This window comes from Thamnophis elegans, chromosome 1, assembly GCF_009769535.1.
Source record: "Thamnophis elegans isolate rThaEle1 chromosome 1, rThaEle1.pri, whole genome shotgun sequence".
NCBI lineage: Eukaryota > Metazoa > Chordata > Lepidosauria > Squamata > Colubridae > Thamnophis > Thamnophis elegans.
In genome coordinates, this window is record NC_045541.1 from 86507928 (window position 1) to 86521167 (window position 13240).

At 36.4% G+C, this 13240-nt stretch overlaps 1 protein-coding gene across 12 annotated transcripts in view; it reads left to right on the forward strand.

Annotated features, from left to right (window-relative positions):
• Positions 1 to 13240, forward strand: part of ZNF143 (zinc finger protein 143) — a 31467-nt gene that overhangs the window by 17217 nt on the left and 1010 nt on the right. For all 12 annotated transcript variants that reach the window (XM_032223183.1, XM_032223218.1, XM_032223159.1 and 9 more), the window contains 7 exons: positions 221 to 296; positions 460 to 585; positions 5371 to 5550; positions 7687 to 7914; positions 9675 to 9820; positions 10835 to 10996; positions 11943 to 12089. In XM_032223183.1, the coding sequence (XP_032079074.1) occupies positions 221 to 296; positions 460 to 585; positions 5371 to 5550; positions 7687 to 7914; positions 9675 to 9820; positions 10835 to 10996; positions 11943 to 12089 (1065 nt within the window). The remainder of the gene's footprint in view (positions 1 to 220; positions 297 to 459; positions 586 to 5370; positions 5551 to 7686; positions 7915 to 9674; positions 9821 to 10834; positions 10997 to 11942; positions 12090 to 13240) is intronic.

Below are 13240 nucleotides of genomic sequence, written 5' to 3' on the forward strand. Positions count from 1 at the left end.
CTATAAGAATGACATTGTTTTTGCAAACTATTAAACATGCTATGTATACATGTTGTAATGGAAACAATTTTTTTAACCTTATTAAGACATCACTCAAATTGTAATATGGTCATTTTAATTCATTTTGGCCAACATGGGCAAGTTGACTTTTGCTTTTACTTTATATAAACTCCAAATATACAGTTACATTACAAAATGTATGATTTCTGTCTTTCAACAGGTACATGAAAGATCACACACAGGAGATCGGCCATATCAGTGTGACCATCCAGGTTGTGGAAAAGCATTTGCAACAGGTAGAGGGTTAATTCTTTTTAAGTGGAAATTTTAATTAAAGATTTATAAATAATGCAAGCTTACTACTTTAGTGGTGTGAAAGAAACATGCAAATCATTGAATGTCATAGAAAATTAAAGACAGATGGAATAAAAGATTTTAAATCATTCAATTTTTGTCAAGGTTATGGATTAAAAAGTCATGTCCGAACTCATACTGGAGAGAAGCCTTATAGATGTTCAGAAGAAAACTGCACAAAGTCATTCAAGACTTCAGGAGACCTGCAGAAACATATAAGAACCCATACAGGTATTTTTCATATTAATACACTTTAATTTTTATAATGGCATATTCGGATGTCATAAAGTATTTCTTAAACACATCTACCTTTAACCAATCTGTTCTAAAGCCTAAAGCTTCAAATGTATTGTTTTACTGCATCTATTTAGGATAAGTCCCATTTAATTCAGAAATTCTTATATCTACATAAACAAATAGAGGGCTTAACTGTAAATTACTTTGAACATTTTGAAACTTAAAATAAAAACCTAAGCTTTATAACACCTGATTCACTTTATATAAAATGTTCAACAAAAGTACTTTTTCTTTTTACGTAACTTAGAAAGTTTGTTGCTACCAATAAACATTCATAAATTCAAACAAAATTCAGCAATTTAATCAGTTTAATTTAAAGGCACCATAGATCTAAAGTAAAATAACGACAACATAACTGTTTAGTAATATTTAGTAGCAGCAGTAACAATCATACTCTTTCTTAGTTAAAATAATTTGCTCTTTTTTTTTACCAGTCACCTAAAATTCTGCATGCAGTTGATGTCTTTGGTAGGATGTTTGCAGTTGGAAAGTAGTAGAGTAAAAGTTCATTTCTGTTCACAAATCAGTTAAACCTACAAACAAAAACAAAAAATATGAAGCTCTTTAAATATTAATTATGTATGGCAAAGTTGACAGCTTAGGTTAGCTAATTGTTGTATTTTCACCAATGATCGTGTTTGCATAATCTTCATGAAGAGGCCCACATAGAAGACCTTGCAATAGACTTGTCTGGATTGCCAAGAGGATATACAGCTGATACAAAGTTGGAACTGTTGAAATGCAGTTTATGCCATATGGACCTGGCCTAAAAGTATCCAAAAACTGCAGATTTGGTTTTGCACAATTTTATCAGTAATAGAACAAATAATTCCTGGTTAGTCTGCCAATCTATCAGCAGTAGCTTCTAATTGGCTGTTTTACTTTTTAGCCTCCCTTAGCACATCACTAACTTCAGCCTGATATTTGAGATACGAATAACAAATGGACTTTGAAATCATCAACATATTGATGATGTTTCATTCCAAAGCATTATTTAGCTTTTTTGAGATATTAAACAATGGAGAGTGAAATAATACATTTTTAACAAACGTGTAAAAGGGATAGTTTGGTACAACTCAGCTTCTTCTGAGGATCCCTTTTCTCCCCTAACCTTCCTTCTTTTTCTCTGTACATGCCCAATATACACTAGAGCATTTTTGTTTCTTATTTTGCCATTATTTTCTTTAACAGTATTGACAGATTATCTCGATTTTCCTCATTTTTATTTAAAAGTCCTATAACCCCAGTTCATTCTTTTTTTCCTCTGTGCTATTATGGAGCTCTTCACATCTGTTTATTCCATCATTTCATTTGTTAGTCTCGTGTATATACTCCATTCCTTCATTTGTCTCTGTTCCTCTGTGAAGCTTTTGTTACCTATACCCGTGATGATGAGCCTACGGCACACGCACCAGAGGTGGCACGCAGAGCCCTCTCTGTGGGCACACGCACCAGCCAGCTGGTCTTCGGGTTCCCAGCATGCACATGTGCACGCATTCCAGTTTGGGCACTCAGTGCCAAAAGGTTCACCATCACTGACCTATATTCATAGTTTCCACACATCCATGAATTTCATACAGTAAATGAATATCAGGCAAAGGTAGTCTATGGGCAGTTGCTGATTTACTATCAAAGACTGAAATAAATTGAGTTTTTGAGTTTTATTTTATTTATATGCCGCCCTTTTCCCCTGAAGGGGACTCAGGGCGGCTCACAACTCAACCAAAAAATTGCCATCCAATTCATTTCTTTACTTCTAGAAGAAGTGAAGTAATATAAATCTGTGCTGTAGAAACATTATTTTAACTTCTGTTGGACATGGTTCATATTAAATGTGGAGACAGCCTATATACAATTGGTACTTGCAATTTCTCAGGAAGAAAGCAATTACAATCGATAGTTTACACCCACAGTAGGTTTTTTTTTAACCATAGCTAGACACAGTGTATATTCTCTAGGAGGTAATCCTTAGTTATTTTTGTTATATATTGATAATATTTGGCTTTCAGATATTAATACTAAAAGTATTTCAAATAGGAATTGCCTTCGGCATCTAAGAAAAACAAACAAAATTTATCACATACATTCTGAATAATAATATTTTTTCTTGTATGTTTCTAATGTAAGCATAAAGAATATATCCCCAGAAATACTGAGATCTAAATTGAAATTGAAAACCCCATAGAAGAAACAAGGCTGAAGTGTGTGTCTTTATGTTAATTTATCTATTTTTAGATTTTGTTTTAATCTCCCTTTTATTTTTATAAATAACTCAAGGCAGTGAACAAACCTAACATTCTTCTCTCCTTCCATTTTCCCCACCACAATACCCTGTGTGGTAATTTGGCTGAAAGCGAGTGATTGGCCTAAAGTTACCCAGTTAGCTCTCTTGCCTAGAATTCTCAGTCTCCAGGTTTCTAACCTGGTGCCTTAGCCACTACACCAAATTGGCTTCACAGGTAGAGCTCAATATCCTATTTCTCTGCTCTGCTTTTCAGTTTTAAATGTCTTCATAAGGGAGACAGACTTCATATAAATTTAGCTTTACATTACAATACAATACACAAACTGAAATCTACAGTGGAGGGATCTATGAAACTATATAAATTTGTTTCCCTCTTAAAAGTCCAGTTTCTAAAATAACCATATCCTTAATGCTTGCCCTAAAAAGAAGAAAAAGAATCAAAACAGGTTGTGTAACATTCTTACAGACATTCCATTCCTTCTATTTGAACTAAAGACCGCCTTTAAAGAAAAGCTGTGTTGGGTGTGTCTTAGCACAGTTCAGCTCTTTTCTCCCTTGTAACAATATGATATCCAGCATCATGAAAGGATTATGGAAACTATGGCAATGTAATATTGTAGTAAACACTTCAAAACATACATCTTTCTGGCAAAAAACTGGCAGACTTTTTAAAGTAAAAAAATTGCAGTTTTTTCTAGGAGGAAGCCAATAGTTGTCTTTCATAGAAATAATTTGAAGGCTTTTTCCTATCTGGTATTTTATAATAGTAGTGGGGGGATTAATAAATATCTCGGTAATATTCAATAATACATTGAATTATAAAATTGTGCTTTCACCCATCCCTCTTAGGCTTCTCTCTGTGGCATGACAGTATACAGAGACTCGACAGTTCTTAGCAAAAGCACTTGAGAAAGTGTCGCACACCAGCATAAGGGTATGCTAGCAATATTTGTTGTAGGGATTTAAGTACTGATCAGTACAGACATATTTATTCTAGTTGTATATAAGTTAAACAGGGAAAAGATACTTTTTTTCTTTATTACATAGGTGAGTTTAATACACATATGTTTTAGAGCCATGATTGCGAACCTATGGCATGTGTGCCACAGGTGGCACACAGAGCCCTCACTGCGGGCACGTGAGCTGTCACCCAGCTCAGCTCCACTGCGCATGCGGGCGTGTCTCCCGCCTACCAGCTGGTGTTTGGGTCTGCTGCACGTGCGCGGTGGGTGGGGTACATATGCAGGGATGCACATGCATGTGTGGGGGTACACACAGGGTGCGCGTGCAGGGGAAATGGGGGTGCACATGCATGTGCAGGGGGAGCATGGGGGAGTAGCACCACGCCAGGGGAAGGGGGTATATTGCATTATGCATGTGGACGCTTTGGCACGCAACGACAAAAAGGTTAGCCATCACTGTTTTAGAGTGTTCTCTTACAGATGGATAATTGATACCCATTTGTTTAAACACAGCCAGTGCTACAACCCAGCGACCTAACAAAATATGCCCTTTCTTTCTCAAGCAGCAGTTTTTCATGCTGTTTTAACATTTTAATGACACATACATTTTTTGTCAAATACTATATTACTAATATGTGTCCAAAGTTCAGTATTTGACTGGGAATGCACATATTCAGAAGTTTAATATTCTGGATTATAGTCTATTTCTAAGGAATTTTCCTTTTAATTTAAGGAGTAACTGAAATGACAAACTTGCCAGCAGCAGTTAAACCACACTTTGTACACAATACATAATAACAAAAAGTACATAGTAACACTCAAAATCTTTGCCTCCAGGTTTCTTTTCATCCTGTCTCATTTGTATTTTAAAATGTTTAGCTTTTCATTTAGTGAGGTTTTTATTGTTTTTGTGAATTATTCATATGCCACATGAATAGTTCATATTGTTGTAGCTATTACCACTATGTGTATATTAGCATTTTAACCTTCAGAGAAATGAGAGAAATAAAACATGTAAATTTTCAACCTTTATTACAGTCATAGATCAACACAAAACATATATAAATATTGCCTTATTTGTTTATAGAAGTTTGTCTACCTGCATCTTTGACTTAAGCTAGTAATGGTATTGAATATACAAAATTTCCCCAAACTTTAGGCATGATTCATTAAGATGAAATGTTAAAGAAAAAAAAGATGAAAATATTAAATATTAATCCCTGAAACAGTTTATTCACACAAAATAAATATAAAACAAATGAAGCAAAAGGTGAATTCAGTGATTCAGTAAAATATAGTGAATTTACTGTATTTTAGAGCTCACAATTTTGTACAAGGCAGCATTAGAAATTTATTTGTACCAGAATACTATAATCTATTTTAAAAATAGTGAAAAAAGAAGGAAGGAGGAGGAGAGATGTGTTTATTGACATTTTCAGTGCCAAATGTTTATAAATGAATTAATATGCTTTTTAAAAAGTATTCTAATTTGTTTGTCTCAATTTTTTAAAGGTGAAAGACCCTTCAAGTGTCCCTTTGAAGGATGTGGTAGGTCATTTACAACATCTAACATCAGAAAGGTTCATATCAGGACACATACAGGAGAAAGACCATATTATTGTACAGAGCCAGGATGTGGAAGGGCATTTGCCAGTGCAACTAACTATAAGAATCATGTGAGAATACATACAGGTATTGTATTTGATATGTTTTGCTTATAGTACTTGATTTTTTTTACTTTGCAGATTAATTTGAGGGATAATTTTCAGTCTTTTGGGAAAATAGGAAACAATTCATTCTCCTCTTAACAAAATGGAACTTGAAATATTCTCTAATGACAATCAGAGAAAATGGAGAGAATTTTAAATAATGTGAATGCAACTTTAGAACAGAATTTCTCAAACTGTCATTGCAAGTAAGGTTGTAAAACAGCTGAAAATATAGGTATTCATCTTTGCATTTGATGTCTAACCATTAATTCTGATAAAGTAGTTCTAGATTTGAAGCCTGGGTCTCTGGTTCATGTTAATTATAATACATTGGTTTTAAAGATGATGTGTATTTTTATGTTTTATGGTTGTAAAATAAAAATAGAAATAATGTACTTTGAATTGCAGATTGGAACTTCAGGAATAATTTTAAAATCATCCATGAAAAGAAAGACTTTTTAAAAACTTTATATGTATTGTTTTTCTTTCTTTTCTTTTTTTGCAATATACATAATACTGTGTGTTATCTTAAGCATGCTACGTCCTTTTTTGAGAAACTGTTGCTGATACATAGTGCATGGAAAAGTTTCCCAAAATAAATAATATTTTCTTCTTTTTCAGTATTAGCACATTTCCCTGTAAGGCTTTGCCACTAATGGGCCCAAAGTTTCTTTTTCATTCAAGTGATTTGCATCCTTCTAAACAATTATACTTTGGGTCTCATTAGTGAGATCAGATGTTTTGTATTATATGCACTTAAAAGAATAATAATGTAATATATGTACATTACCAATTATTATGCTTTATAAGCATATAATTTTGTAAAAGTAAAATGATTCCTTGTGATTTTCAAGAATATTAATGATGCTGGAGAAGTCTCTGAAAAAGACAATTTTAGGTGCCTATCAGCAGTGGAGAGTGAGGGATGGATAGGAGGTGGCTGTTTCAGGTGGGCATTGGTCCACAAAATGATCATGATTACTAGCACAGGTAGTCCTCAATTTACAATAGTTTGTTTAGTGACCGTTCAAAGTTACAATAGCATTGAACAAAGTGACTTATGATCATTTTTCATACTTATGACTATTGCAGCATCCCCATGATCATATGATGAAAATTCAGGTGCTTGGCAACTGACTCATATTTATGATGGTTGCAGTCTCCTACGACCATGCAATGTTCTGACAAGTAAAGTTAATGTAGAATCCAGATTCACTTAACCATCATGTCACTACCTTAACAACTGTAATGATTCATCTAACAGTTTTGTCAAGAAAGGTCATAAAATATGGCAAAATTCACTTAACAAATGTCTCATTAGCAACATAAATTTTGGGCTCAATTATGATCATACTCGAGGACTACTTGTAGTTGGATATTTATTGAAAAGTAAGATAAGAAAAAGGTCTGAGGGGAAGAATGCTGGAAGAAAGAAAGTTTTAGTGGACAAAGGTTGGTGGAAGGATTGACTTAGAGCAGGGGTGTCAAACTCAAGGCCCGTGGGGCAGATCCAGCCCATGGGGTTCTTAGTTTTGGCCCGCGGGGCCACTCTGGAAACAGCAAAGGACCGGCCTCTGGTGCCTCTACCAATGAAAAATGTAGGTTGGGAGGGCTGTGTGCAGTCCTCGTGAGCTCTGTTTTCGCTGGCAGAGGGTTGTAGGAGGCCGTTGCAGCCGAAAATGGTGCTCAGGAGTCCGTTTTTTGTTGGCAGAGTGCTTGGGCCACCACAGACATCACTGACACAAGTGACATCGAGCTGGCCACGTCCACCCTGGCCATGCCCCTCCCGCCCCGCCCCAAGGTCAAACACAACCCTGATGTGGCCCTCAATGAAATTGAGTTTGACACTCCTGGCTTAGAGGAAAGAGAAAGTGCTTAGAAGAAATCTGCAAGAGAAGGAAATGGAAGGGAGGACAGAAGGCAGGCAAGTGGAAAGAGAATGAAAATTGGTGATTGACTTGAAATATTGTAACAAAGAAACCAATATACTGAAGTTCTTGTTTTTAACATAAATGTCAATGATATGCAATATCTGAAAATGACTTTTATTTATGGTATGGGATTGCCAGAATGTACAACCTATGCAGTGACCTTCATTGCTTGTCTCTTTTTTGCCTAGGGGAGAAGCCTTATGTATGTACAGTCCCTGGCTGTGATAAGCGTTTTACTGAATATTCCAGTTTATATAAACACCATGTGGTACATACGCATTCTAAACCTTACAACTGTAATCACTGTGGAAAAACATACAAACAGATTTCTACTCTTGCAATGCACAAGCGAACAGCACACAATGATACTGAGCCAATAGAGGAAGAACAAGAAGCTTTTTTTGAGCCACCTCCAGGTATTAGTTAATTATTGATTTTTGAATCAAGAATAAAGAAAAATATGATTTTTCTCTCAAGTTAACTGTAAGAATGGTTTTTGTTCCTTACCTCTTGCAAATAGTTCATTATATTTAAGTTCTACTTTTAAACATTAGATGTCTTCCATGGTGCCCATATCTTTGTGTTTTAAAATTATTGTAAACAACCTGCCATTGTAATTAATTACTACAAACATAGTTAAGGTTCTCTGAAACTAATCAGTCACAGAGGAAATACAAATGTAAAAATAATACGGAATGTGCTGTACACGTTTCTGAGATTGCACCATTAGAAGAGGCCATCCATCAGTCTGGGATTAGGTATCATCAATAAACTAATGCAGGGATGTCAAACTAAAGGTCCATGGGCCGAATCCGGTCCAGGGAGTGCTTAGATTTGGCCCTAAAAACAGCAAAGGGCCAGTCCACGGTGCCCCTGCCAACGAAAACGGAGTGCAGAAGGGCCGCATGAGGCCCTCCTGAGCTTTGTTTTGCTGGCAGCGGGTTGCAGGAAGCTGTCACAGCTGAAAACAGATCTTGGGAAACCCGTTTTTCCTGGAAGAGCTCTCAGGCCACCACAGGCACCCCTGACATAAGTGACGTTGAGCTGGCCATGCCCCCCCTGCCCCACACCCCTCCATGCCCCCCCAAGTCAAACACAACCCTGATGTGGCCCTCAATGAAATCAAGATTGAAAGCCCTGATCTAATGATATCCAGTCATATATCTTCATATATTCCTCTTGATTAGATTATTGCATAGGCAGTTCTTGACTTACAATGACAATTGGGGGTGGAATTTCTGTCACTAAGTTGTAAAGTATGACCACATCGTTTAGCAATGGCAATCCCTGCAGTACATAAAAATTGAAAAAAATAAAATATCTTTCTTCTTTGGAATATCTATTAAATAAGTACAAAGTTCTCCTTCTCATAAGAAATTCTCCAATATGATTTTTAAAGCAAATATATCAACATTGTCCATTCTGATTTGAAGTGGGGATGAAAACCTATTTTCTTGGGGGTTGTAAATTTACTTGCAGATGTTGTTCTTTCAATTGCATTGGGGGACCTGTAATTAAATCATCTTCATAGTAAGCACTGTTGGGGTCAGACTTATATTCCAAACTTATAGTTAAGTCATTAGTATTGTCAAATACTTGTGCAGTAACTCAGGAGTTTGATATCTGCATTTGATTGCATTTCTGGGTTTCTCATTTTCTTCTAATTACTTGAGTAATTTGTTTCTCACTCTTCTTTCATAACATCTTTGAGATATAGTTGATCTATAATGGAAATTGTTTCTCCAAAATAATTCTGCCTATCCTAATCTGAATAGCCAGAAGGCACTTACTAAAGGTTATTACTATCAAGAGTTGTGATGGAGGGGACCTAACAGCAAGTATTCTTTGTGGTAATTTCCCTCGTATTAGCCCCTACCTTTGTGGCTAGTAAAAGCCTGGCATATTTGGAAGACATTAGGAGTCTGATTGTAGGGGACCATGATAATTTTAATAAAGCTAATAAAAAAAACAGTTTAACCGATTGTCTAATAATATAATATAATTGCTCTAGGGCACTTGAAAAAATACTTAGAAAGCTGCAAATGGAAATGCGAATCATGTCCATTTGTTGCCAGAATCCCAACGGTTATCTTTCCATATAGTCACGGCTTGAGCTCAATATAAAAGAATTCTTAACTTTTTAAAATGCAAATTAAACTTGTGTTTCTTTAAATAGGTCAAGGTGAAGATGTTCTCAAAGGATCACAAATAACATATGTAACGGGTGTTGAAGGAGAAGATGTTGTTTCACAAGTTGCTACTGTGACTCAGACTGGGCTGAGTCAGCAGGTAGCACTTATTTCTCAAGATGGAACTCAGCATGTAAGTATTTGCCATAATCAAAATAGCTTAAACATTTTGTTCATGGTTTTATTTACAGGTGTCATTAAAATTGGTTTCCAGTACGCTAATAATGTTAGGAACATGTGATACATTAACTTTTAAAAAAGGGCTGCAATACTGTGGAAACCATCTAATACTTAAAACAGAATAAATTTACTTTAAAAGTGCCAGTTCTATTTTTTTTATGTCTGACTTCTGCTTAAAGTTATTATGAACCTTCTGATCTTTAATCTTTTTAACATGGGGTTGCCCTCGAAGAGCACCCGGAAGCTTCAACTGGTCCAGAATGCGGCTGCGCAGGTTGTCATGGGGGCACCCAGGTACTCCCATGTTACACCCCTCTTTAGGCAGCCTGCACCGGTTGCCGGTTGTCTTCTGGGTGCGATTCAAGGTACTAATTATGCCCTTTAAAGCGCTCCATGGCTATAGGCCCGGGTACCTGCGAGACCACCTACTGCCACCGGTAGCCTCCCATCGTCCAGTGCGATCCCACAGAGTTGGCCTCCTCAGGGTGCCGTCGGCCAGACAGTGTCGGCTAGTGACCCCCAGGGGGAGAGCCTTCTCTCTGGGAGCGCCTTCCCTCTGGAATGAGCTGCCCCCGGAGCTTGGTATAATCCCCAACCTCCGGTCCTTCTGACGCGCCCTAAAAAGTTGGCTTTTCCAGCAAGCCAGCCTGGCCTGAACAAAACAAAACAAATTATTGATTACTGTTAATTTTAATTCTTAAAAAAAATGTCATTGTCAATTTTAATTGGGTTTGGGATATCCTATTTAATCTCTTTTTAACTTTTGTATTATGTGTTTCTTTTAATGTTGTACGCCGCCCTGAGTCCTTGGGAAAAGGGCGACATATAAATCGAATAAACCTAAACCTTTTCATTAGCTTATTTAGTTACTATAAAGATACATTAATATATCCCAGGTTGAAATCTTATATAATCTAATTGTGCTCATACCCAATGCTGTTAACTAAATGTTTATATACTATTTCAGGTTAATATATCTCAGGCTGACATGCAGGCCATTGGAAATACTATCACTATGGTAACACAAGATGGCACTACCATCACAGTCCCTGCACATGATGCAGTTATTTCTTCTGCAGGAACACATTCTGTTGCAATGGTCACCGCGGAAGGCACGGAAGGACAACAGGTAAATTACTTCTAAATATATAAGTGAAAACAAACAATTGAGGCTTTCTAAATACATGTATTGACAACAGATTTTTCTAGCCATTAGAATGGCATTTGATTTAATTAGATTGATTAATAATAGAGCCACCTTACTGGGTGGGGTAAATAATACAGTAATAACCAATAAAACCACATATAAAGCATAGTTCAAAACAATATACATGTGTGGGGGGGGAGACTCGGCATAAGATTTTTTAAAAATATATTTTTATTGCTTTAAGAGTAATAATAGAAAAATAAAAATGAAAGGAACAAAACTACATTGTCAAAAATTATAGCATTGTCTAAAAATAAGAAGAAATACAACAGAAAAAATAAATTACAGAGGATATTTTAGGTAAATATATATAGGCTTGTTATTGTTTACTATTATACAATAAAAAGCTTAACAATATTACAGGATTTATAATATAGTTCTAGCCAAACTAGTTAGGCCTAGAATAATACATGCAATAGGAAGGAATTAAAAAGAACTCAGTGCAACAGAAGTCCTTTTTTTAACTGTTCTATGTATTAATTTATTTTGGTACTATCATTCAACTTTGTAAATTGTTTAAAATCAGATCGAAGCTGCATGGAATTGTTAGTAATAAATAAATCAACATACTTTGTAACTGCCACTTATCTCTGTGCCCAAATACCAGAAGGAAGAATTATTTATAGTTTAATGTATAATATATCTTAGCATATTGTATAAATATTTTACTGATTTGTTTACCCTTTGCAAATATTCATTCTCTTACTATTGTTTCTAGAATATGTATTATTCATATATCTCTCTTTATGTCCTAGTATATTATTTTTAAAATAGTAAGACTGATCATCAGTAACTTTAAAAACTTAAAATAATTAATTATTTTAGATTTCAGTATTTAGAATGTTTTTTTCCATGTGCTTTTATTAAGGTTGCCATTGTGGCTCAGGATTTAGCAGCTTTTCATAGTGCTTCACCAGAAATTGGACATCAGCAACATGGACATCATTTAGTCAGTGCAGAATCTAGACCTGTTACTTTGCTGGCAACATCCAATGGAACACAAATAGCAGTGCAGGTAATTTTGATACATATATACATTGGAAATGTTTTATTAATAATATATGGATTGAATCTAGGGTAGAATTTCACAAACTGGAGAATCTGCAGACCTAGAAAGACAACAGACAAATTATATCTCTTGGCATCCTTTTATGCGCTCCACAATCTGCTTCTGGAGATTGGTTAATTTTTTGGAACACCACAGGAAATAATTTTGAGATCTTTAGAGAAGAGGGCATCAGTGATCACTAATTTCTCTTCTACTCTTTTTCTTCTACAAATCCCGCATTAGCAAATAATGCCAGTTGTGTGACCTTGGGCCATCATTCTCAGTCCAATCCCTTCTCAGGGTGGTTGTTGTAAGGAAAAAGAGGAGGAGAAGAAGGAGTATTACCATAATTTTTCGTATTATAAGTCTCTCCAGATCACAAAATGCACCTAGCTTTTGGGGAGGGAGAAAAAAATCTGCCTCCCAGCAATTTGCCTTCTTACAGCAAGCAGCCTGGTCAGGTTCAGCACATCCTGATTTAGTAAGAGAAGTTGATTGGCGATTGGATCGGCCTCCCGGAATACCGCCGATCAGCCGTTCCAGCCTGCGGGAATCATCGTCGCCTGTGCAAACTCCATTTTCGGTCTCCATGCGTCCTGTTTTTGGCCCATTCCAGGTGGCAGGGATCCCTATCGCCTGGAACGGGCCAAAAACAGTATGTGCTGATGCCGAAAATGGGGCATGCAGAGACCGAAAATGGGGTATGCAGAGGCGGCGATAGGCGACAGTGATGGACAGTGGCGATACCCGCAGCCAGGAACAGCTGATTGGCGGTATTCCTGGAGCCGATACAACGCCAATCAACTGCTCATGCTAAATCAGGCTGTGCTGAAGCTGACCATGCTATTTGCTGCAAGTAGGGCAAATTGCTGGGAGGCAGAGGTCGAAGGGTGGGGGCCGGCAGGTGGCCGGGGATTCAGCACCATTCACTCCATAAGACACACAAACATTTCCACTTTTCTTTCTTTTTTGGGGGGGGGGGAGAAGTGCATCTTATAGACCAAAAAATACGGTAGGTATATTCACTGCCTTGAGTTATTTGTAAAAATAATAAAGGTGGGATACAAATAAATATAAACATAACCCAGTAACCTTCATTGGATCCAATAATATGCTTT